The 24,714-nt window shown below is 46.3% G+C and overlaps 2 protein-coding genes across 5 annotated transcripts in view; one reads left to right on the top strand and one right to left on the bottom strand.

Annotated features, from left to right (window-relative positions):
* The first annotated feature begins 66 nt into the window (after positions 1 to 66).
* Positions 67 to 19,074, top strand: CTC1 (CST telomere replication complex component 1). 3 transcript variants are annotated; one of them, XM_074534792.1, is made up of 24 exons: positions 67 to 1,656; positions 2,691 to 2,830; positions 4,873 to 5,119; positions 6,487 to 6,683; positions 8,290 to 8,434; positions 8,810 to 9,112; positions 9,286 to 9,414; positions 9,725 to 9,951; positions 11,418 to 11,589; positions 11,675 to 11,875; positions 12,110 to 12,236; positions 12,438 to 12,552; positions 12,895 to 13,357; positions 13,659 to 13,751; positions 14,034 to 14,180; positions 14,466 to 14,536; positions 15,315 to 15,415; positions 15,747 to 15,912; positions 16,132 to 16,212; positions 16,297 to 16,456; positions 16,932 to 16,996; positions 17,233 to 17,395; positions 17,537 to 17,663; positions 18,585 to 19,074. In XM_074534792.1, the coding sequence occupies exons 3-24, from the start codon at positions 4,988 to 4,990 to the stop codon at positions 18,743 to 18,745; spliced, it is 3,546 nt and encodes a 1,181-aa protein (XP_074390893.1). In that variant the 5' UTR covers positions 67 to 1,656; positions 2,691 to 2,830; positions 4,873 to 4,987; the 3' UTR covers positions 18,746 to 19,074. The 3 variants fall into 3 exon arrangements, with proteins under 3 accessions (XP_074390893.1, XP_026648629.2, XP_005486146.2); XM_026792828.2 differs by lacking the exon at positions 67 to 1,656 and adding an exon at positions 2,453 to 2,606; XM_005486089.4 differs by lacking the exon at positions 67 to 1,656 and adding an exon at positions 2,453 to 2,606 and having other exon boundaries at positions 13,662 to 13,751.
* VTCN1 (V-set domain containing T cell activation inhibitor 1) overlaps positions 18,639 to 24,714 on the bottom strand; it is a 12,165-nt gene continuing 6,089 nt past the window's right edge. The window contains exons 2-4 of one of the 2 annotated variants that reach the window (XM_026792829.2): positions 23,834 to 24,181; positions 22,020 to 22,298; positions 18,639 to 21,346 (exon numbers count right to left, since the gene is read on the bottom strand). In XM_026792829.2, coding sequence (XP_026648630.2) covers positions 21,225 to 21,346; positions 22,020 to 22,298; positions 23,834 to 24,181 — 749 coding nt within the window. In that variant the 3' untranslated portion in view covers positions 18,639 to 21,224. Of the gene's footprint in view, positions 21,371 to 22,019; positions 22,299 to 23,833; positions 24,182 to 24,714 lie in introns of both variants that reach the window. The other variant, XM_074534801.1, reaches the window with a different exon arrangement.

Below are 24,714 nucleotides of genomic sequence, written 5' to 3' on the forward strand. Positions count from 1 at the left end.
GCTGAAGGAAAGCGACGGATGGGGCATCGAGTGGCTAAAGCTGCTAGAAAACACAAGGGAAAGGAGTCAGAGGAGGTCTGCTGAAATCTTAAAGTACTTGACGCAGGAGTGTTTCACTCTTCAGCTGTACTTTCCACGTGAAAATTTACCGTGTACTTAGAAGAAAAAGACTTTTTGCATCTTAACTGCCTTAATTTTAAAGAAAGGCATTGTGCAGCCACGATCAGCATTTTTAGAGTCTATATGACCATCCTGCATTTTTCAATCTAAAACACCTTCTCTTGCATGCTCCAATGAACCAACTGTACAGATAGTGCAAATATAAGCAAAACCAATATGATATTCTGTGTAAGCCCTGCTTCATTTAATATATCCTCTTAGCATGTTTGAAAAACAAAAATACACCCAGGAATGAGTGGCTAAATGATAAAGAACCCCCCTTGATTTGTTCCCCATTAAGACTTCCCCTTGCTTTCTGGAATTGTCTCTATACTCCAGTAAAAGACATTAGATCAAGTTACTAAGCATTGTTTTGGAAGAATTTGCCCATTTCAGTACAAAATGGGTACAATTCAGTCCATGGACTGCCTGAATTACTGCGGAGAAATCCAAACCCCTCCTCAGACTGATCCTACAATGGAGTTGCTTATCTGCTGTGTGGGAGCCAACGACAGCACGTGCACAGGAGAAAACAAGGAGGGCACTTTTCCACACTTTGGCTTGGAACAGCTGTGACTTCCCAGCTGCAAGTCTCAGGAGGGAAGGAAATAGCAGAATAACCTGTTATCAGATTGCAGCCATCTCTAGGGATAGAGGTGGAAAAGATTTTTTCCTGTTCTTTTCCTAGCCTCAAATGAGGACAATACAAAATTAGCCCCTAAAGGGAAAATTCTGGCACGCATTCTGTGAAGGAGGAAATCATGGTTTTAATTAATAATGCTGTTTCAGGTTTAGCACTTGCTGGCATGTGAGTGGATGAGGCACATCCTTCAATCTTCCTGGAGCTTCAGCCTTCAAAAAAATAAAAAAGGCAAAAACCAGCTTCACTTCTCTAGAACTACATAAATGTCAGAAAAACCCCTGTGAATCTTCACATTTGACTCCTCCCAAGTTCGGGGAGGGACGTCTCACTGCACGTTTGACATTTACACCAATGTCAAATACATCACTGCACTTCCCAGCTTTCATCAGAACTCTGGGTCCAGGCCTCCCTCCATCCCTGCCGCCTCCCTGCAGCCTGCCAGGTCTCCAGCGCTTCCTGAGGTCCTGTGGCTACGGGCCAAGGCCCAGAGGGACTGAGCCCACCCTTCTGTCACACAGCCAGCGGCTTGCAGCTCGTCTGACAGCCCAGCTGCTTCACTCCTGCCTGCAGAGCTGTGTGGGGCTTGCACAATCAGGTTCTGGTAGCAGGGGGACGACAGGGGTGGCTTCTGTGAGGAGCTGCCAGAAACTTCTGCGGTGTCTGGCAGAGCCACAGCCAGCTGGCGCCGAGGTGGATGCACTGCTGGTCAAGGCCAAGCCCGTGAGAAATGGTGGCAACGCCTCCGTGATAACCTATTTAAGAAGGAAGAAAAAAAAGTTACTGCGGTGATGTAATTGTGGCTGGAGAAGAGCAGAGTGAGAACATGTGAGAGGAACAACCTCGCAGACACCAAGGTCAGTGGAGACGGAGGGGGTGAAGGTGCTCTGGGCATGAGAGCTGAGATTACCCTGCAGTCATGATGAAGACTATGGTGAGACAGGTTATCCTCCTGCAGCCCATGGAGGTCCATGGGGATGCAGAGATCCACTTGTAACCCACGGAGGAGCACCATGCTGGAGCAGGTGGATGCCTGAAAGAAGGCTTTGACTCCGTGGGAAGCCTGTGCTGGAGCAGGCTCCTGCCAGGGACCTGCAGCGCCCTGGAAAGAGGAGCCGACACTGGAGCAGGTTCCCTGGTAGGACTTGTGATCCTGTGGGGGACTCACGCTGGAGCAGGCTGCTCCTGAAGGAGTGCACCCCGTGGAAGAGTGGGTCATGTCACGTCGGAGCAGCTCTGCTGTCCGTGATAAAGGTTCACATTGGCGAAGTGCGTGAGAGGGACGTGCCGGACGAGCAGGGGAAGGATCCCTCTATCTCCCTGAGCAGCGGCAGGAACGACGCGTGACGAACTGACCCTAACCTCCATTCGCTCTCTCCCTGCGCCGCTGAGGGGCGGGAGGGGGAAGGTGTTTTAACTTCTCATTATGCTCCTCTCATTTTGTTTGTAGTAAATTCACTTATTATCCCAAGTTCAGCCTGCTTTGCCGGTGACGGCAATCGGTTTGTAACCTCCCCCGGTCCCTGTCTCAATCAGTGAACCTTTCGTTTTACTCTCCCTGCCCTGCCCACTTGCGGCGCCGGTCAGCGAGCCGAGCCCAAGCCCAAGCCCGTCCCACACGCTCCCGTTCCTCGCCATCCCGCGCGGAAGGGGCGGGAACAGCTGGGGAGCGGCGGCGGTGATTGGACGGAGGGCGGGGAGGGGGCGGAGCCCGGCGCTAGCTCTCGGTGCTTCCCGCCGCCGCCGCCGCGTCGCCACGGCAACGGCGCGGCCTGCGGGGGCTGTCATGGCGGCGCCCAGCGCGGCGGTGAGTGAGGGGCCCGGGCGGCTCCGCGTCCTCCGCTCCGCCTGCCCGGCGCTGAGACCCCGTTTCCCTCCTTTCCCCCCACAGGAGCAGCGCTGGCTACGGGCGGCGCAGGACTTCCTTGGCCGGGCGCTGGCGGGGCCGGACGGGCAGAAGGCAGCGGCGCTGGAGGCGGTGCTGCGGTGCCTGCGGAGCGCGGGCGGCGGGACGCTGCCGCTCGGCTACAGGTGACAGCGGGGCGGGGGCGGCGGGGGCTCCGGTGCCCACACGCGGCCCTCCGGTGAGCTCGGCATGCCCGGATGCCATGCCCGCCCCGGATGCCGCTGTGGGAAGGGTGCTGCCGAACGCGGTAACCGCAGGCGTTCCTTCGGCCTCGGCGGGCCCGCCGCCCTTGCGGGGCGATTGAGCGCCGTCTCCGCCTGTCTGCGGCTGGCACGGCCTGTGACCGAAGCGGGCAGCGCTGCCGCACCGTACAGCCTTTGCACGGTGTGCAAAACGCCAGTCACTTGTTTTTAAAATTATAAAAGTTTAATAGTAATAAAATGGTTATAAAAACAGTAATGCAATTAGAGTAATAATAATTTGGACAATTTGAATTAGGATAATATGTGACAACAGAGACAAAGAGTTAGGGACGTCCAGGTATCTTTCTCTGGGCAGCACGAGCCCAAAAAAGGACACACATTAACAGAGGATTAACCCTTAAAAACAATAGCCTGTTGCATATTCATACACTTCATACATGATGAATAAATTCCATCCAAACACAGGATTCTGTCTGGTCATCTTCAACTTCTTCCTCATAATCCTAACACCGCCTTCGAGGTGGGAAGAAGTTCGTTTCTTCTCATAAGAGGGCAATAAATTCTTTTTCTCTGAAAGATTTAGGTGTCCTGTGGCTGCTATCTCAGTGCGAGTCCTTTCTTTATAAAAAAAGCATCCTACATAGCATAGTTTCTATTTTAACATTTTTTATAACCTAAAACTCTATTTAACACACTACTTAAGAGAATTGATACAGCATTACTTTCTAACACAACACATATAATATTCATTTTAATATCTGCAAAAAGCCAATCATAAAATGCATGCATTTTTCACACATGGCAGCTTCCCAGCTGGATCCTGTGGGCCCAAATGGGAGCACGTTCCTGGTCTCCCAACCTGTTGGCCAGCTGAGCTCAGCGTTCAAGCATGTTCTCCTAAAACAGGGGAATCTAGGATAACGTGGTCCGTATTTTAGTTGCTAAAGGATTTTGGGTGCTCACCATCATGAAAAACATGCAGCTCATTGAGAGATATCCGTATTGGAAAGTTTAGCTTGTCTGCATCTGTTTCTTGCTCCAACTTGTGAGAGAATTAAAATCTCTGGCACGACTGGTTTTGGGAGAAAAGGTCAACTGGAATTGATTAGGGATTTGTGACCTTTAACTAATAGTTAATAAATGCAGGTGGTTCATCTTTCACACCAGCTAAACTTACCTCATTTAAGCCATATTTTTTCCTATGTATTTTATGATATTTAAACCAGACTTTGGTTCATATTCAGAAGAGTCTGTAAAGAGCTGAAGGTACTTGGTATTTATCTTCTGTGAGGCCAGTGGTCTGTTTGTGTGCTACATCCAACCCAACCACCCAGCTTTAAAGCACGAGGAGAGAGTCTGTTTCCTTTTGTATGTGATAACCATGAGCCAGTGTCCTGCTGTATTTCTGGTTTCTCCCCAAAAGCACTCAGCACATTTGACAAAAACACAAGCAGCACTGTGCTTTTGTGGATCATAGGTACCAGTATTATTCCTGGTGGTGCTCTGTCTCTGAAGATAGAGCAGTTTCAGCCTGTGGAATTTTCAACTAATCCCCTGTTCATTTTCCTGCAAAATGCACAGCCTAACTACCTGTGTAAATTTATGTCTTTTGATTAATTTTTCTATACCTAATTACTGTTTACTGCTGATTCAGACCCATCACTCATCTGGACTAGTTTCTTGCTTTGAACTTTTGATCCCCGACTAATCCAGTGAAACTCTTCAAATTCACACCCTTTGAATGTGATTATGTCCTGCTACTGAGCAAGTGGGTATTGTGACGAGAGCTCCAGTTTCACAACCTAAAATTGTCAGTGAAGCTCACTGGAAACCAGTACCAAAATCACTGGCTGGAGAGCAGTTTGTGTTGGCTCTTTCAGTGTTGATATTAGGGTGCTTTGTAAACTGATTTCTTCACACATCCTGCTATATTCTTGCTTTTTTCTTTCTTTCTTTTGTTCCAGTTTCATCTCCATCTCTGACCTGCAGCATCAGCAGCGCATACCGTGCTGCAGCCACCTGAGCTGGAGCACTAAGGAATTTAAGGAATGGTCTCATCAAGGACAAGGGGCTTTACCCATGAAGCACACTTTGCCAAGGACTTACCTGATCCTGGTTGGCTATTTAACAGATGGAGGGCAAGACAACAAAGAAAAGCTGGTAGAAGGTTGCCTGTATGTGAAGGACAATACTGGGATAATTCCATGTGAGGTATGTCCTCTTTCTGAGGGGTTCTGTGTTTATTCCCACTTCTGGGCCAGTGTCACAAACCACCAGGGGCTTCAGGTGTTCTGCCAGCGTCTAGTGAAGGAACTAACAGGTCTCTGTAACAGGCAGGAAAACAGCAAGCTCACACCCTGGGCAGAGGATAGAACATGTGGAATGTGCCTTTGCTAGGAGAAGAAATGCTACATGTACTGGCATGGAAAGAGAGAGACAGCCAGTACAGTTCTGTTCTATTCGCCACAGTACAAAGTGGCCTGGGAGACTATTGTATTTGTGGCAGGAAGGAATGATGAATCTGACTCCATGTTCTCAGAAGGCTAATTTAATTATTTTATGATACTATATTATATTAAAGAGCACTAAACTATACTAAAGAATGCAAGGATACAAGAATACTAAAGAATATACTAAATATAAGATATATATACTAAAGAATACAAGATACAAAAGGATACTTACAGAAGGCTAAAAAGATAATGAAAACTCGTGACTCTTTCCAGAGCCTCAACACAGCTTGACCCTGATTGGCCTTTGAGTCAAAACAGTTCACAGAAAACCAATGAAACAATCACCTGTTGGATAATCAAACTCCAAACACATTCCAAAGCAGCAAAACACAGGAGAAACAAATCAGATAATTATTGTTTTCCTTTTTCTCTGAGGCTTCTCAGCTTCCCAGGAGAAGAATCCTGGGCAAAGGGATTTTTCCAGAAAATATGACTGTGACAGGAGACCTTTCCACTCTTTGCTGAATTCCAGCTAGTGGAGCAGAAATAACTTTCAGGAGAGCTGTACTACATGTTCAGTGATGCATTGATGATATACTTTCAGGAAATAATAGCTTGCATGACAGTTGACTTAAAAGCCTCCTGAAGGTAATTGCAAGTGGAGTTGAGGTAACAAATAACCCCTACAGTGGTGGTTCACAGAGCACTCAAGTTGTGCTTTCCAATGAGACAAAGCCTAAGAAAAAGTTGTGTTGGTAAGAACTTCTAACTGAAAACACTGGCAAAAGAAAGCAGGCAAGAATTTTAGAAAAATAGTCTGAAAATAACTAAGCCTTACATTGAATTAATTATCACCTTTCTGTGAGGTTGTGGCTACAAACAGGAAGTGCTAGCTGTAGAGTTCAGCAAGTCTGTTGCAGATTTGCGTCTGGAAGGACAGAAGTTCTCTGTGGAAGGTAAGAGTGTGGGCAGAAAACCCTGCTCTCATTTAGTGATGAAGCTGGCAGCAGGAGAAGAGTTTGTGATGCACATGCAGGGGTGTCTTGGTAATGAACACTGTAAGTAGTGCTGAGAAAACAAACTGAAACTCATCTCAAGCTTCAATCTCATTATCTTTTGGTTTAGCTCTTGCACTTTGAACTGGACTGGCTGGACTCACTGTTTGTCTTCCCAAGCTGGTCATATATCCCACAGACAGACCAGAGTGCAGCAGGGTACTTGGAAATCCTGGTGGATCCAGTGCCTGTAAATGCCCCCAAGGAAGTACTTCACAGCATTCCTGTCACCTCCCCAGTGCCAGCTGAGCCACTGCTTACCTCCAGGTAAACACCTGCCCTGCCCAGCTCCTCATGACCCTCTTGCTCTGGCTTGGCAGGTAACACAAAGAGCACTTGGCTTAGAAACAGACAAATTCTGTTTCTGCCAAACGTGGAGGCATAGCAGCAAGTGGTGGATGTAAAAGTTATACAACGAAGTTATACAACTTTTCTTTAGTCTTATGTTTCCCAGAAGTTTATTGGAAGTTTCTGTTCTGTAATTTGAAAAAATAGGATGAATTTTAAGTATTTATAGATGTAATTTCAAATTATAGAAAGAATATTGGAACAGTGTTGATTCAATTGCCTTTGAGGCTAAAATTCACTCTTTTGATTAGCATAACTTTTTTTTTTTGATCCTCCGGTGAACTAAAAGTATACCTGAAAGTAATCCTGTATTTTATTATGATTTAATATGTGCCACTGGTCAAATTCTTAACAGATTACTGAGATAAAAGTGCCAGTGAATTGTCAGCTGGTAGAAGTAACTGTGCTTTAGTTTACAGTATGCGAAAATGAGCAAATGGAATTGCAAATCTTATTGGAGTTGATAATTTTGAGTTGTGCTAGTTCATGTTTTATCTTCTTGAGTAGAGAATTCCTAGTGTAATTTAATTACAATAAAATGTCACTAATCATGCTGCTTTCATTTCTTTATAGTTATCGTTTGTTTTTATTTGGTTTATGTGCTTCAAAGAAAGTAATTTTAAACTTAAGTGTTTGATTTAGCTCAAGGGACCTCTCTGAACAAGAAGACTCCATATTTCAGTATATGTTCTCAGACTTTTAACATAAAGCTCCTTTGTTATTGACTGATATCTGACCAATTTTCCATGTTACAACTAAAATGTTACAGTGAGGTGCTGGTACTGCTATGTGTCTACTACTGGTGTGGGTTTTTTTAAAGTCATAAGGTTAGATAATTGTTTAGATGTTTCGGAATCAAGAATGGTTTTGTTCAGAGTGAGCAGGATGGTTATATTCAAGTCCAGTAAGAGCTGAAATGAAAATGACAAACATAAATTTTTTTGAAAAAAAATTTTTTTGATCTTTTGAAATGTAGGTTGGAAACAGCAAACAGAATTGATTTAATAAATATCATCTCTCTCACCTCTCATCTGCTTTCAGTTTTGCTGCTCTTTCCGTCTGTGTAAGGTTTGTTAGAAAGACTCCATTGTTGCTTTCAGGCCTCTTGTTCATAGGCTTGGAGCTTCCACAGTGTCATGTTCCATGGACATAGGAATCCGAGTTCTGTTTTCTGCAGAAGAATTGCTTGTGACTTTTTTCTTCTCCTTTAGACCAACAATTAGTTGCTTGTTTGTGGTAATGCCTTTTATAACATGGCTGTTGCCATGGAGTGTGTGAATTTGTTCTTCTGTTCCTTCTGTCTTCAAATACTAAGATGTCAGAAGGATTTAGCATAGAAAAGTTAAAGTACAAATTTTGTAGTCAAATATTGTTTTGAAAAACCCTCTGAGAGATTGACCATATTGCTTCCTTGGATCTGTTATTCCCGGAATGTAAATACTGCGTATTTGTTTATTTTGCTTTTGGGATACTTTGAAGCTTTCTTTCATCTCTGATTTCTGTTGCCTCTTCAATTGCCCTCTAGGAGTCCACATAAGAAAAGATCAAAGCTTACTGTAGCAGGGGAATTGACCAGACTCGGGCCTCTCCTTTGTGTTCACCACAAGACATTCTTCTTTCTGTTTCTGAAGTGCTTTGCATCTGCTGTTTGTATCCCTGTGCTGGTGCAAGTAAGTCCTTGGAATTTTGCTCACAAATTCACTATCTGGATCTGTGTATGTGCTAGCTGATTAATTCTTTGAAGCTTGCCATTGATTTCCCAGTTTAATTTATTTTTTCTTTTACTAGTGATATCTTTTTAATTGCACCCAGTGTACAATAGTTTTGGTATGTAAGAAGTCTAGTTCTGTGCCCTGCCGAAATACAGTCCTTCTCCCTCGTGCAGTTGCAGTGTCCCTGGAAGTCTTGCAGATACAGTCCTTTTGCTAAGAGTGTGAGGCAATCCTCTGGGTGGAAAAGGGTTTTTTGGGTGGGATTATTTAGGTCAAGAAAAAAATTTTTCACTGGAGTTGATGCTGGTGTTGCTTTCTGTTTCTCTGCTCTAGAAACCCTGCCAGCTGCTGTGGCATCATGTCTTCCAGCTGGGTCACAGGTACACAATCACAGGCCTGAGTATGTCCAGCCTGAAGAAATCTGGACAAACAATGTTCATCACCAGTTCTTCTTCCTGCCTTCTGCCCTACTGTGCAGAGCAGGTGAGGGAGCAGCCACTGGACAATGCTTCACAAGGAGAATCTACTCAGTCTTCTTCCCTTGAGGCTGCTGAGCAGCTCAGTTGCTCCTTGCAGCTGGAGGCTGAAGAGGAGAGGCCAAGACCAACCAAAGAGTCCAAGATCATCTCCTATGTGGTAAGGGTTCATAGGCTTGGCCTTCACCCTCTCATGCACTGGGGTTTCAGCTCCTGGCCTGCAAGGACCATTATTTTCATCATGAGTTTAGTTTCTTACTGCTCAGGCCTGTGAGTCTCTTATATTTTGTGACTCCCTACAGTCCTCTTGCTTTTTGTTTGTTTTCTGTTTAGGGATTTGTCACCAAAGTACTCAATGTCCAAGCTGGTCTCTTTTTACTGGATAACCAAGTCTGCTTGTGCCTTGCTTACCAGCCCCTGCTGAACTCTGTACGGGGCCTCCGACCGGGAGCCTGTGTGCAGGTAAGCTGAGGTTTGCCGGGAAAAGACTCAGGCCCTGGGGATGGCTTGTGAGTGTGTGGGTCAAAGAAGGCTGCAGGAACATGGGAATTATTTCAGCAAGTATCTGGTACAAAACTGGAGATCTTGCTGCCTGGACTCAGTCATGAGAGTTGATATGATTATTATCTGATTCCTCCCTAAACTGTGCTCGGTGCTTCAGTCCTGACTATAGACAATCCAGTGGAGTGAGAAAGGATTTAAGGTGGGGTGACAGTTTTGGGGAGTGGTGGCAGACTGGCCATCTCTTATCCTCTTTGTCTGTGTCTCCCAGCTCATCGACGTCCACCTCCTGCAGAAGCCTCTGGCCTCCTTCCCCTTCACTGTACTGGGTGCCTGCCTGAACAGCATGGTTGTGCTGAAGAGTTTCTCAAGGCTCAGCACTCCCTACGAGCCCCTGGCCTCTTCAGGAAATCTCTGCTTACAGCTGCTCTTCCGCTTCAATCTGGGAATGCCGCTGTACCTCTGGCTGGTGAGCCTCCTGGAGACCTTTGAGCAGAGGTGAGGACAATTCTTCTGAGGCCAGCACATGCCTCAATGTGCTTTGTAGATTATCTGGGTGTCTTCTAGACCAAAGGATCACAAAATTACTGTGCTTGGATAGTACAAGCAGCAATTGCTTCTGGTTTCTTGGCCTAAGTAAGCCATTTATCCAGACTTCACATCCTGTCCAGTTGCTTGTTACCTTGCAGTTGCTCCTACAAGAAAAGCCGGTGCATTTTTCAAGTGCCGGTGAGGTAAAGGTCTTGGGAAGCTGCAGTGCTTCTGAGCATTGTGCTCACATAATCCTTTGGAATGTTTTGTCTTGAAATACAGAAGCACCATAGGGTGTCTGCTTTCCTATGTGTTTTGTTTGGCAGATCAAGGTGGGCACTGAGGCTGAAGCTGGAAATTGGTGCTACAACTAGATCATAACTGATATAAAGGCTCTTGTGTTCTGACTGTCCACAGAAGCAGCAGTAGCTGCTCAGCATATCACTTGGAGATACTCTGAGTGTTCCCAGGAGTGTGATAATTTGTTTTAGAGTCTCTGTCTTGGCAGATTTTCCATCCCATGCTTACCTCCAAGTCTTCCAGATGGCTTCCTGCTCTCCCTGACACTGCAGGATGCTGTGAGCCAGTTTCTGGATTTACTTCTGGCTTCTGTTAGTGAAAATATTCGTGTTTGTTCTGAAGCACTTATGGTTGATCACTGTGACTGCTGCCTTGGACTTTAAAGTATATATGTTTTACTGTCAGTCAAATAGCATTTTATAGAATGCTCAGTGTTCCTGTGCTTTACTGGCACTGTGGAATTTTGACAAGCTACCAATAAAACAGCTTCAGTTTTGCCTTGGGAATTATGCTAACTATAAGTTTCAGTTTTTATTATCTTTTCCACTTTCTTTAAATGTGATTGCTCGGTCCTGGTACTGCTTAAAATTGTTCCAGTGAGTGCTATTTCTTTTCATTTGAGTCCATTTTCTGTCATATTTTGGCTGACAGTGTGATCACTTCCAACCATTCAAAAGCAGTAAGCTAAACTTATGAAATTAATTTTTCATGAGGGAAATGGAATAAGAATAGTCTGTGGTTGTTTCTGACTTGTGTTTTTGCATTCTGTGAAAGAAAGCCAAGTGTACCTAGCATGAGTAATCATATCATGCCCAGCCAAAAGGCATGGAGATCTATTTGTGTGGCTTAGAGGGAGATTATCTTTATGTCATTTGTTTCTCTGGCCATTTGAGTTTTGAGTTTTGCCAGTCTTTTAATTCTGTGGATTTTCCTGTTTCTTGTCTGCCCAACATTATTTGCATTTGCCTTAAATGTTCTATTTTTTAATAATTTCATGGTTTTTTGATCTCTTTAGTTCTTGTCTTATACAGTATATTCACTAAAAACAAGCAGAAGGAGTCCCTGACTTAGATGCAACACTCACTAAAATGCAAGGACTGCCTGTGCTTTTAATGGTCATGACTTTTTTTCAGGTTTTCTTCTTTCTTTGGGCACCGTCGACTGCTTAGCTCTATGCACCAAAACCCTGGAGCTGCTGAAAAGTTCCTTGTCCCCCTTCTGCAAGCTATGGTGCCAGACAGAGAAGAAGCAAGAGATATTTATAATGAAATTCTATCAGAAATACACCAGTGTCCCCTGCAGAAAGTGAGTAAATGTTCTTTGAGCTGTTTCCTGTTTGCCTGATGGGAAGAAGCTCAGGTGATTTGTTTTTTCTCTCTTTTGTTCATAGTACTTGCCTCTGAACCCTCCATGCCAGGCCCCATCTCTGTCTGCAGTTTGCCGTGCGGCAGAACAGAAGAGCTGGGAGGGCTTCAGTCCATCCCAGTTGCTTTCCCCCTTGGAGGCACAGCATATGGGCACCCAGGAGCTGAATCGCAGACTGGCCTGGTCCTACTGCACACTCTCAGCTGAAAGTTTCCAGCCCCAACTGGTATGTGCCTCCTTCTCTTTCCTGTCTGTGCCTTGAGAGCTCCTGCTTCTCACCATGCCTTCCAGCACCCTGTTCAGTGCATGCCTCTTCTTCCTGTTAGGAAATGACTCTGCTTTTCTCTCTGTGGCATGTGGAAAACAGACTGAATTTTAGCTGCTGCTACAGACACTTTGATTTCTGGTTTTCAAGGATAGGAGTTGTTTGATGCTCTTTGCAGCTTCCTTTCTGTTGTAGATACTCCTGGGTGTGCTGAGGGTCTCCTCCAGGAGCAGTTTCCTGCAGCTGCAGGACAAGAGCAGCGCACTAGGCTGTGTGATCTCCCGTAAGGATGGCAGCCCCTTTGCCCAGACTGCTCTCATAGGTATGTCCCACTAAACTGCATTTGAGGGCTGAGCTTTTTGCTCTTCTGCCTTCCAGCTCCAAAACAAGGAAGAAGAGACGTTGTGTGGAGATGCTGAACTGTCACTGCCTGACCTCGTGACTTTAAAATGAGGATCTTGACCTTACTGGTTTTATGTTCTGTTTTTACTTAGCTCAGCTCTTTTCTCTGATGTGTTTGCAGGATCACTTGTGCGGGTGGAAAACTACCAGCTTGTAGTGGAGAGATTCCTTAAGACTGATTTTCCCTCCTGGGAACACCTGGAAAATCTGGAGCATGTGAGAGAGAAAAAAACTAGGTGAGTCTCTTTATTCAGTGTGCAAGTAAAATCATCACTTTCCAGCTCCTTGAGTATTTTGGACTATGGTAAGCCTTCTTACCAACATAGCATTTCAGTGCCAAGGCACCCATTCCTTGCTATTTGCATAAAATGAGCTCTTTCTCAGCAACAAAGCCACCATCTCCCTTTTGTTCAGAGTACTTGCAGCCTGGGAGCGGCCCTCCGCTTCACTCTTTCCCTCTGCTCCTGCTGAGTACCTGTGGGGCACTCACCAGATGCGTTTTTCCCAGATAAGTGTTTGTTTAGGACAGCCACGTGTCAGGAATAGGGAGTTTTCACGGTTACCATTTGTCATTTCAGTGTCTATGTGCAGTTCTACTTGGAGGATGTTCAGGTTCTCCATGCTGCTGAAGGACAAATCCAGAAAGGCCTTAGGAGTGGAAGCAGCTCCTCTTTGAGGAATAAGAAAGATGGCAGCACAGCATCTGAGCTGGAAACCCCAGAGGCAAAAATGCTGAAATTGGAGGATCCCAAGGCAGATACTGGCAGAGATGAGAACTGTCAGGGGGGTGAGAGCAGCTCCAGAACAACGAGCTGTGTATCTCAGCTGTTCCTGGTCACCCAGAAGGAGGGTCTCATGTCACGCAATTACCAGCTGCCCACAGAAGGAGATAAAGAAGCACACGAGCTGCAGCGCTGTTTCCAGGCCACAGTGCTGTGGCTGGGCAGACCACAGCTCTGGAGCCACCCCAGAGAAACTGGGAACCTGTCGGAGCTGGAGGACACTGGCTGTGATGGAGAAGAGGGTGTGATGCAGCAAGAAGTGAGGCAGCTTTGGGGTGTGGTTGATTCGTCTGGGAGCTGGTTCCTCTCAAGGAAGCCTGGGGGGTGATTTAGTATCAGTGGGAAAGTGATTTTTGTGTTGGGTGCCTTTGTGTGTTTGTGCCAGCAAATTCCTTCTTGCACCCCAAGCAAGTTCCATCTTCTCTCTGTCACCTTCCTGTAAACGCATCTGCCTTCTCTTGTCAATCAAGACATCCTCTGGGCTGGGCTTGCTCTCTTTTGACTGTATTTTTCATTCCATACCCAACAGTTCTCTTCTCTCTCTCTCTCCCTTCCCCCAGCAGGTGCTGCTGCTGTTTCTGGGGAGGTCTCTGCGATGGTTTCCATTCCTGCACGTGGACGGACTGTATCGCTTCACAGTGCCCTGCTGCTCGGTAAGAGACAACTTGTTGTGCTGTTCTCTCTTGGAGACTTCTGCTGAGCTGCATGTGGGAGTTGAGGAGTCAGAGGGTGACTAAGCTGTTTTCAAGGTTTGGAATTTCCTTCTGTCATTCCAAGAAACTGCTTTCGTTCTGTGTTTGATTAAAATTCTCAGAGCTCTGAGTTCAGTGGATTTTTTTTTCTTTTGTAACCACTGTTCTTCACTATTTCCCTATTGAACTTTAATCTCCTTTTTTCTAATAGTCTTCTGCCTTGCCTTATCACTCTTATCTCAGGACCTGGAAGTGTTTTACAAGCTCTGTTCTCCACCTGTGCCAGCAACATTCCTGAGCAGGCCATCATGCCCCCCGTCATGCCTGCTTGTCCAAGATAGCTGGCACTTAGAGCATGAGACCTGGATCTCCTGTCTGCCTGAGCACCAGGTATGCAGTGCCTTATTGCACAGGGCTTTCACAGGCTACCTGTAGGCCTCTCCAGAACCAGCTAGAAATTATCAATATACAGTGTCTTGTTGGTGAGACTGTTCTGCTCTAAGTTCCATCAGAGCCTGCTGCTGGGCTTCACATTTTCCTGCTTCAGAATTCACCTAGAGAGGAAGCATGAGTTGCTTGGCCTAGCTCTGAGCACACAGAGCTTGCCTTTTCTGCTCTGGCTGGGAATGCGTGTAAACTGCAACCCATCTGAGGCTGTGTCTCCCTCACTTGTAGCTCACAGCCCTGTCAGTGCTGACAGGCATGGACCAGAGAACTGCCTCCATCCCAGAAGTGCTTAGCAGCAGGTATGTTGGTCTGCCCCAAATTACAAATTACTGTGTCTTAGGGAATGGCTCTGTGGTAATTTTTATTGGGAAGTGCTATATTAAACTGCAATGAAATATCCACCCTAGGAATATGGTTTGGAAAATCTGTGTGCAAGTAGTTCAGACTTCTCCCATCCTGGTTATTTAAGGTAAAGGGATTGTAGGTGACAAAACTGAAAAATTGTGTCCAGAAAATGGTTTGGCTACTGCTGGTGTGGACTAAGCCCCAAAGGTGTCTCCCAAATCCCTGTCAGAAGTGGAAACAAGCACAGCAGGGAAAATCAGACTGAATATATATTTTTGGGGTTTTTTTGTTTTAGATTTTTTAGCATACCTTGCTCAAACACATAATAAACTTAGAACTTTTCCTTTCAAAGCATGTTTAATCTGGGGTGATGTGTATGTACACTGGATTTTTCACCAGTGCTATATGGAAAACTGTGGGTTTTTTGCTTGGCTTCTTAATCTAATTCAGAAAAACAATTAGGTGTTTAGCAGAGAGGAAGGCTGTAGTGCCTTACTCTTCATCTTCATTGCTGAGCCTGAAGCAACAGAAAGCAAGGTAAAGGGGCCTCGTGTCCCTGGGAGGGGTAGGCTGCAGCAAGCTGCCCTCAGTCCAGTAGCTCAGGTGCTCAAGGGCAGGTTCCCCAGAAACTGGGCTTAACCAACAGCGCTCCACTTTGTTGCAATCTTGAAGTCAGGCCTTCTTCCACTCCCTTTGTCTTCAGGCGGGACAAAAATCCTGGTCTGCTCTCAGTTTCTCAGGTTCCCTTGTTTCTTTCTGTGGAGAGATCGTGGAGAGGACCTTGTGTGCCTCTCCCAAGAATGAGAAGCCACCTGGCCATCCAAAGCAGACAGGTAAGATTGTGGCAGCCTGTTGAGAGGCAATAGATTAGTTCTTCTTTCTGTTACAGAAAGCCAGTGCACTTGGCTGAGTGTGCTGCTGCATCTGGGAATAGTGGAAGTATGCCAGGATGTTGTATCCTGTTGCACGTCAAAGAGCTTGGAAACTGCACACTGTGAATGTGGAGATGGGAATGGGAATGCAGTATCCAGAAAACTGGGAGGTGGAACAATCATAACCTCATCAGGATGGGAGGAAGAGCCCCTCTAGCAGGCCCAGCTCAGAGACAGGCCATGCTGCCTGTGTGAGTGAGCTCAGGGTCTGTGTGGTTCTGTGCCTCCTCAGAGACTCTGCTGTCCAGGGATCACAGTGTGAAGCTCAGTGTCTCAGCTGCTCAGGGCTCCCCTGTTGTGATGGACATTTACATTACTGCCACCTACCTGCAGCACCTCAGGGGCTTGCTACCTGGAGCCAAGATCCTCTTCCAGAACTTGGAACGCAAGATCTCAAGGTGCTCCTGTCTTTAGAGCCCTGACCTCTTTTACTGTCTTTGAAACCATCTCTTAATCTGACATCCCACGTGGACTTGTTCACACCTTCATCTCTCCCAATCCCTTAGCATAAATTATTTTCCTAGCATGTTGCAAATGAAGATCAGCCCAGCCATCCCAAGAAAACTTGTGTTTGGTTTCTGTGAGCTCTTTCTGACGTCTGCTCTTTGATATTGCAGATTCCGTAATGTTTATTGCACATACATTGCCTCCAGCTGTGTGAGCATCCTATCTCTGCCAGCTTCTCACCTGCCTTCTAAGTAAGTGTTGGGTCTGTTCTCATGGTAGAGTGCCCAAAGAAAGGCTTCTATGTTCCAAGCTTCTCAAATTGCTGTTTCTTCTAGTCCTGCAGGAGAAGCCTCATCCCCCTCACTAGTGTTTCTATCCAGCTTGAGACCTCAGCTGCAAAATGTGACCCAGGCCCGGATTTTATGCCACTTGTGCTGTGTACTGACTGTGCGCCTGCAATGGATTTGCTCACTTTGCAGCTGCATCTTCAAAGAGGTATTCAAGCTTCCACAAACATAATTTGTGAGAGGTCTTGCAGATTTTTTATTCTCACACATCCTTTGCTACAATGTTGAAGAAATGAGAGTTCCTATCTTGATTGCAAACCCTTTTTCAGTGTCTGAGAAGGACTTGCATATTAGAAAGGGACCAAAGTGATTAGAAGTGTGTATCTGATGTCAGGCAGGCTGGCAGCTAGGACTGGGGAGGAAATGAGGGCACTGAAGAGGACAGTCCTACTATCCTACTCTGTCAATGCTCTGCTCTTCCCATGTTCACTGCTATTTGGGATCAGCACCTTGCAGCAAGGTGATTTTTCTCCCCATATAAATTTTTCCTAGGGCACTCACTGGAAATGCAGTGAAATTCTTTACACTTTTGCCTACTTAATTAGAGAAGGATTAAAATAAGCAGTGGCCCTTCTCCTTCTCACTTACACCCATACACAGCTGTGGCTTTGTTCTTCCTTCAGGGGAGGTGCACCCGACACAATCCTCCATGTCCATCACAAACAGGAGTGAGGCAAGCCAGTGCACGGTAACTGCTCTAGGGATTGGCTGTGGGGAGAGGGGGGAGGAGGGAGCAAATTACAGCACAAACAGGAGGGGGAAAATCATATCAAGGATGGGATGTGGACACAACAGCAAAGATGGAGTTATCACATCTTCTGAGAGGTGAACTCTCTACTGAGATGTGTTTTCTGGGGTGTGGCCCTTGTGAGGGAGCAGGTATTGTCTGCCCTCCTGATCCCAGCCTGCCTGCTCTTTGCACAGGGTGCTGGTGGAGGATGGAACAGGCGAAGCTGTGGTGGTGTGCAGGAATGAACACGTGGCAGCAGTGCTGGGCCTGAGCCTTCTCGAGTGGGAAGCTGTGCAGAACTGTGTGCAGAGCAGGGGCAGCGTGTGCATTCAGCACGGGGAAGCTCCTGGAGCAGGGGTGAGTGGGCTATTCCAGCAGCAATTGCAGCCTGCTGGGCTCAAGTCTCGGCTGGACAGGATTTCCCTTTGCTCTGGGTGTTGTAGAGCCTCCCTGCCTCCCACTGAACACTCCCTGGCAACACACTCTTTCCTTCCTCAGTGTCTAGAGGAACCTGAGGATCTTGTTGCTCATTACCTAAGGAGTCTGTGCAGAAGTCCTCTCATATGTCGCCCCATCCTGTTGGATTTCAGCCTAGACAGGAAGCCCTCCAAGATCCTGCAGCCTGGTAAGCAAGTACTACTGGCTTTTCTAATATTTAGTGTGAGAAGGAAGGGAGGAGGGATTTCACCAGGCTGGGGAAGGAGAGGTGCCTTCACTGTCCATCATAGCAAGACCTTTGAAGGATTTTCCTGGAATTTTGTATTCTGTATTGTAGAACTAAGTTGTGTCTTAGTAGATCCGTGGCTATAAAAATAGAGAAATAATATTATGGAAATTCCTAAAACAACATAGGATAAATTTTTCTACTTCACACAGAAACATTAAACTGTTCTTGAGAAAGATTCCCAATCCTTGTCTGGGACAGGAATCTGATCAGTGAGAGTTACTGTACAGGCTTCTCAAATCAAGTGGGTTTTGACTGTAGATAGGACAGCATGTAGGATTGATAGCAGGCCTGGAAATCCTCTCCTGGAAATCAGCACTGAAGTGTTTTGAATTCATGAGTGCTGAGGTGTGAGCTCATGCTGCCACAACTGTGCAGTTTCTGTGTTAAGGGGACATTCTTCACACCAGTTCTTCACACTGTTTGCACACACACCTAGAGCTTAAGTTTGAGTGCAGGTGCTGCAGGGGTTGATTTGCTAAGCTCACCAGAGGATGCTCTGCAGTGGAGACTTTCTGGCTGTCATGTGCACTGTCTGTAAAGGCAGGTTGCTCATATTGACAGAGGATACAAAGCTCAGAGCATCAGCTCTGTGAGTTCACAGCATTCACTTCACAGTGTAGAATGTCTGTTTCCTGCAGGTTGGAGGGATGCTGGCAAAATGCATTCCTCTGCCTACATCCTGGAGTCATTCATTGTGCTGTCCTTTGAGGTTTGGCAGATGCCAGGCAGCTGCTGCAAGGCCTTCCCTTCCCCAGCTGTGGGCTAGAACAGAGCCAGAGCCCTGTCCTGAGTTGTTCCCGTTGTATCCTTCCCCTGCAGCTCCCCTGCAGCTGCGGAATTTTCGCTCCGGTGAAGTGGAGTTTGTGTCACGAGTGGGGCCTCTTCCAAGCCTGCTGTGCCTGAAGGTGGAGGAAGTGGGACAAGGTGCCTTAAACTACCTGAACAGCCAGAGGATGAGCAGGACATCCAGTTCCTGCTGAGTGGGAGCCACTGCTTAATATCTCTCCCAGTGGGAGAGGAATTATGGAAATACGTACTGTGATCAGGAGCTTTTTAAAGCTCCTTTCAAGGGGAGCACAAGCCTGTGAGCACAGGGTGAAGGGTGCAGTCAAGCAGCTGCTGTGACTTGTGGAATTCCTGAATGGTCACTCTGGGCCATTGTCAACCAGTGACTCTGGGCTACTTTTTGGAAGAGAGATGTTCAGTGCTTCCTGTGTGACAGCTCTTGCCTTGGGCCTAGGGCACGCAGTGTGTGCATTTGGTGTGGTAGTATCTACTAAATAAAGCTATGAAAATATTACTTAAAGAACACTGTATCTGTTTTAGTATCTATTTTAGTATTCAGTTTTCCTTGCTGTATGTGACCATTAACAAAACTATACATTCCCACAGGGTATAGTCTTCTTAACCTAATTGAAAGAATTAAAATTACACTTTTGAAGCATCTCCTTCAAGAAAAGAAGGGAAGTGAGTCAGCTGCTGTTTGGAGACTAAATCACAGTGCTAAATGACAAGATTATTTGAGCATTGTTTTGCAATTTATCAGCAGCAGCCTGGACATGAGGTGGGGCTGGTAAGAAGAGGCAGGCACTGAGCTGTGATACAGGCAGTGGTTTTACTGAGCATGAGTGAAGTGTCTTCCCTCTCAAGGCTGCTGTCCACTTCTGAGACCAAAGTGTGAGTGGCACAAGACCTGATAGATGCCACCATTTAGTAACATTGTGAGACTCCATCCTAAAAGGTTGCCAAAATAGCTTAAAGCTGAAGTCTTTGCAAATGTTGCTGTGACAGCCTTACTTTCTGTGAGTGCTTTCTGCAGAACAGAAAAGATTTTACTAAAGCTTCTCTCCACCCTCCAGAAAGAAAGCAAAACAAAACCAAAAAAAACCAAAATAAACTATCTCAGTCTGAGGAAAATGTTGACTGTAAGTGATAAGACAAAGATTAAAATCTGGTTAAAAAGTGCAACTGAAAGCAGTCCTGTAATATGAATAACACAATAGCAGAGAGAAATAGATAGGAAGTACCTGATAACACTTATTTAAAAAACAAAAAAGAAAAATTCAGCTCTATTGTTATATCTGGGTTTAATAACTTCAATAACTTGAAGCTTCCAGTGGTATCTTACTAGTCTCCTTTTCCTCCTCGTGCTGTATGTTAGTTTTCTGTCTGCTGTCTGCTTATCTGTTCCTCTTTCATTTCACATTACAACTGCAATCATCATTCCTTGTACAGGACTTTAGATGTGGTTTGTCTTTGCTAGGATATTCCAAACCTGCTGGCAGTTTTCTAACCCATTGCTGTTCTGCCATTCACATCTTTTTCAGCAGAGGAGTTTGATTTAAGCACTCCAAGAAGATGAAGGAGGTTAAGTGCCTCTCTTATTTACAGTTTTATTGGTACAGTCAGAGAATCACAAGACAAGAGATGGGTGAATCAAATCTGTTTGGGGGGAATTAAGATTTGCTTGCTTTCAGTACTCTGAAGGAGCTATTCTCAGCTCTATTGCGGGAAGCCCTTTTCCTGTTTTTGTCTGAACTTCTGCCCATGATCAAAGCTCTGGTCACTGTGTTAGATCAGACAAGGGAACATACTGATTGTCCTACAATCAGAACTTTTCCGTTATGCAATTCTCCTTATCACATTCCTTGCTCTCCTTATGAAGCCAAACAAAGTATCCTGTTGTTGGTGTGGGTAAGAAATGATAACACAGGAAAAATGAGCTAATTTCATGTTTGTACTACAGTGTCCTCTGGAACCAGCAGGAACTCCTAAAGCCCTCAGCCCCATAGGGAGGAAAGCCTGAAGTGAGTCCTGCCATCAACGTAGCTGTAATACCTGTGTGGAAGGACAGACGTGCTCCTTTCAGATGATTTTCTTTAGCTCACCCTTTCACCAGTTCACCTCCACGTCCTACCAGCCAAAGCCAATAAATACTGAAGGCAGCTGTCCTGTGCTTTTGCTGTGGTAAGCCGTCCTTATTCCAGGTCTGCAGGGAATTGCTCAGGCTGGCAGCTCCCTCTAGCCATGTTCAAGGTGTCTGTAGTATTTACTGGAGAGGCTTGTACCTGTAGCAGGTCTTGTGAGCAGGGAGGGAGAGGAACAAGCCTGTGCTGCCTTGCAGCCATGAACTGCAGCCCAGGTCCAGAGGGTACCCAGGAAAGAAAATGAGGGGACAAGTAAGAGCTGACAGGTGATGGTACAAGAGAAGGATCTCTGTGGTTGCAGAAAGTGATGGGAGAAGCCTGTGGGAGGGACAAGCCATGTGTCCCACCTAAAGGTGGGGATGGGGAAAGGATGGGTAGAGGGGAAAGACACGCTCTCCCGTTCTGGCAGGTTTGAGATAGGTTTGCTCTAGCCAAACTCCCTAAGAGGGCCTCTGTATATGTATGTATATGAGTTTCTCTTCCCAAGCTTACCTGCAGGTCCAGCAGCGTTCCCAGTTGCTTTACAGAGGCTTTATGTTGACAGCAGGTACAAGGGAAGCAGAAGCATCCAGTGACAGGCTGGAAAGGAGGATGACACTGACTCTGCATTCAGGTTCACCAGTTGCAAGTTGGTCACCTTCATAGTGCTGAAATCTGTAGCAGAAGAATTATGAGAGGCTGCCAGAACAGGAACACAGCAGGGAAGGCAAATAAAGTGTGTATTTATTCCTTCCCATTTTTCTGAACATGGATGGAGGTAGACCCTGCCTCTTGTACTGGAGACCAATTGCAATGAAGTCACAGCTGTAGAAGCATTATGGCCCTTCTCTTGTAGAACAGAAGATACTCAGAACCTTTGTAAAGCTTGGTTTTCTATGAGTAAAATGGCTTTTAAAATAAAGGGATTGGGCCGGAGTCAGAGGTACTGTCACCAATAGCTGCTAAAGGGGCCTGTTGGTTTGGTACACGAATGGGATCTAAGATGAACTGGCTAAAGAAAGTGTCAAAAGATGTGAGGCTTGGTTGGTTGGTTTGGTTTTGGTTAATATTCCAAGCAATACACTCTTGAAGTGTGTCCCTCTTTCTGATCCCCTGGCAGTCTGTCCCCTAGCCAAGGTGACAATACCACGAGAAGCATATGAGACAGCAGGAGCAAACACAGACCCTTTCATTCATCCCAGGGACAGAGAAGTGGTTGGATTAGCCATGCTTTCAGTCCCTTCCTTGCCTGACACAGCTGCTGCAAGAGCCCCCTGGTGCACCAGGAACACTGCTGAAACTCTCCTCTCCCCTATGCCTGTGGTCTCGGGGTGCTGTCGAGCCCTACCTGTCACTCTGATGTTGGCCACAGCCTTGGCAATGCTGTTTTCAATCACGCAGGTGTAGGTGGCATTAGCAGTGATGTTGTGCAGGAGGGAAACCACCTTCACAGTGATGTTTTCGGGGTTCAGCTGGTAGCTGGTATTGGCAGGGAGGGGCAGGTGCTCCCCAGTGTCACCACAGGCCATCCAGTGCACGGCAGGGCGAGGGAACCAGCGCGGGGCTTCACATTGCAGCGCGTCCTCATGGCTTCCGTGCTCCACCTGCACCACGGGCATGCTGAAGGCTTTGGGAAGGAGGGAAAACAGGGAGACACACAAAACCAGGCAAGTGATAGGAACTGGGCATGAAATATCCAACTGCATCTACCAGTCCCAGGTATTTCTAGGCTGCTCACTGCTTGGCAGCACAGCACTGCCTGGAGCCAAGAGCTCTGTACAGGTTGGGCTATGGGAGGATGAGTACAAGGGATCCAAGGACTCCTAGGACATAGCAGTCCAGCTTGACAGGATCTGCTGAGGTTGTGACACAGCTTTAGTGTCTTTTCATTATTCTTAATGGGAGAAAGATGATTTACCCTCTCCACTCACTGAGAAGGGGGCCTGACCTACCACCTACAGCTTCACAGAATCTTTAAGGTTGGAAGAGACCTTTAAGATCAACTGTTAACCAAGCATAAAGTCCACAACTGTACCAAAAACATAAATGCATGTATTTTTATTTTAAATCTCTAGGGATAGTAGGTGACTCCACTACCTCCCTGGGCAGCCTGTTCTAGGGCTTGATAACCCTTTCTATGAGCAAATTTTTCTTAAATCTAAACTTCCCCTGGGGCAACTTGAAGCCATTTTCTCTCCTGAGCAATCCCCTGCAGACCTGGCATAAGGAAGGTTTACACAGCCAAACCACAGGAGAGCTGCCTTCAGTATTTGTCCACTTTTGTTTTGGGTGGTAGGACCTGGAGGTGAACTGGTGAAAGGGTGAGCTAAAGAAAATCAGCTGAAAGGAACATGTCCATCTTTTCACACAGAACAGGTATTACAGCTGTGCTGGAAATAAAACCCATTACAACATTTCACATGTTCTTTCTAATGCCTTTTCTGTGTAGATTACTTTAAACATCCAATCAAGCAACACAAAAGTAGGCAGAGCCACAAGGTTTGAAGAAGGGATAGGGGACCAAGTCCCAGTTGAACATTTGCAACCCTCAGGCTTGAGCCAGAACCCTCTTTCACTTGAGGAGGTCTGAGGGCTTTTCCTCACCCAATCTGCACTGTAGGACAGGAATTCTGGCCACAAGGATGAGAGGGAAGGGTGCAATCTGGAGGAGACCTGCAAGGGGTTCATCCCTCACTCTCAGCATGAGGTGACCACTTGGGAGGTGACTTGTTATTACAGCTAAATTCATCTCACTGGAAGAGGCCAAAGACCTGGTGGTTTCCAGATCTCTCCTGGAGGACTGACTCTTGTAAATATGTAATGTTTCAGGTAACTATGACATCAGAGGTTTGTTGCATTGGTAGTAATTTCAAAGAACTGAATACTTCAGAAAAATGTATTAAGTACACTACCATTTTTTCTATGCAGAACTTCTGGCTGGACATACATCCTAATTCTAGAGAGAAAAAGCTACCATGTTATCAAGAGCATAACCTTTTCTGGAACAATGGTGTCAAAAGAGGGGCTAAGGCCATAAATATCCTGTAAAAGCCAGAAATACACCCTCCTCAGGGGTGTAGCAGCATCACAAGCACAGGTAGGTTCAACCAAGCCACACCAGCACATGTTTTGCAGCAGGATTTTGCTCCTTGTAGCCCTCACCTCCTGTCCTGTAGTGCAGCACCGCTGCCCCGCTCCCTCTGGCTGTGGTGACAGAGCACTGGTAGGTGCCAGCATCGGAGAGCTGCACATCCCTCAGCTCCAGGGAGGCATTCCCGCCGATCACCTGGTCCGCAAACACGGCCGTGCGGCCCTGAAATGACGGATCCTGCCCTTGCAGGTGGTCCTTCCCTCCCTTAAACTCATGAACCAGCCCAGCTACCCCCTCCTTGGCCCACTGGATTGCAATGCTGTCCATCCGGATGTCGGGCTCGAAAGAGCAGCCCAGGACGCTGCGCTGGCCAATGTTCCCCGGAGACGTCAACGCCGTCACACTGATGGAGTGTTTTCCTGCAAGGAGAGAGCAAGGAGGCTGGAGAAGGGTGAGGCAGCACACCTGGAGAAAGGCCAGACTGTCCTGTGGCTGTCATGGACCAAGCCCAAGGCTGAACAGTCACTGGCACACAGCAAGGCCTCCAGTGGCTGCCACCAGTGCTGCTGGTAGAGGCCAGCTCCCATGGATTGTATGCCATGATAAAGCACAGGAGTATTTCTGTAGCAAAAGAGTGCTTCAAAAAGTAGCTCTTCTTACTTGTTTAAGAAGAGTTCACATGGTATTTTCTTGTTTACTTATATATATCAGGGATTTTTCTCTTTGCAGCTGCCAGAAAAGCATGAATTTTATGTCTTTTCTTAGTCAGGACTTCCCTTTATGCAATATAAATGTGATTGGAAGGCATAATGCTGGCAGAGAAATAGCAGCTCTTTCCCCCTTACTGAAATCAAAATATTTTTCTTTCATTTAAGAAAAATGAGCATCTGAAATCCTAAACTGCAAGCCTGAGAATTTCCAGAGCCAGGCCCTCTTCCCCATGCAGCTCTTC

The sequence above is a fragment of the Zonotrichia albicollis genome, chromosome 2 (genome assembly GCF_047830755.1).
Source record: "Zonotrichia albicollis isolate bZonAlb1 chromosome 2, bZonAlb1.hap1, whole genome shotgun sequence".
NCBI lineage: Eukaryota > Metazoa > Chordata > Aves > Passeriformes > Passerellidae > Zonotrichia > Zonotrichia albicollis.

Bases quoted from the DNA above. Each gene is read 5' to 3' on its own strand.
- CTC1 (XM_026792828.2), top strand. From the start codon at position 2,586: ATGGCGGCGCCCAGCGCGGCG. The intron at 8,435-8,809 runs GTAAGTCCTTGG...TCTCTGCTCTAG, and splicing joins GTATCCCTGTGCTGGTGCAA to AAACCCTGCCAGCTGCTGTG. The intron at 12,553-12,894 runs GTGAGTCTCTTT...TTGTCATTTCAG, and splicing joins GTGAGAGAGAAAAAAACTAG to TGTCTATGTGCAGTTCTACT.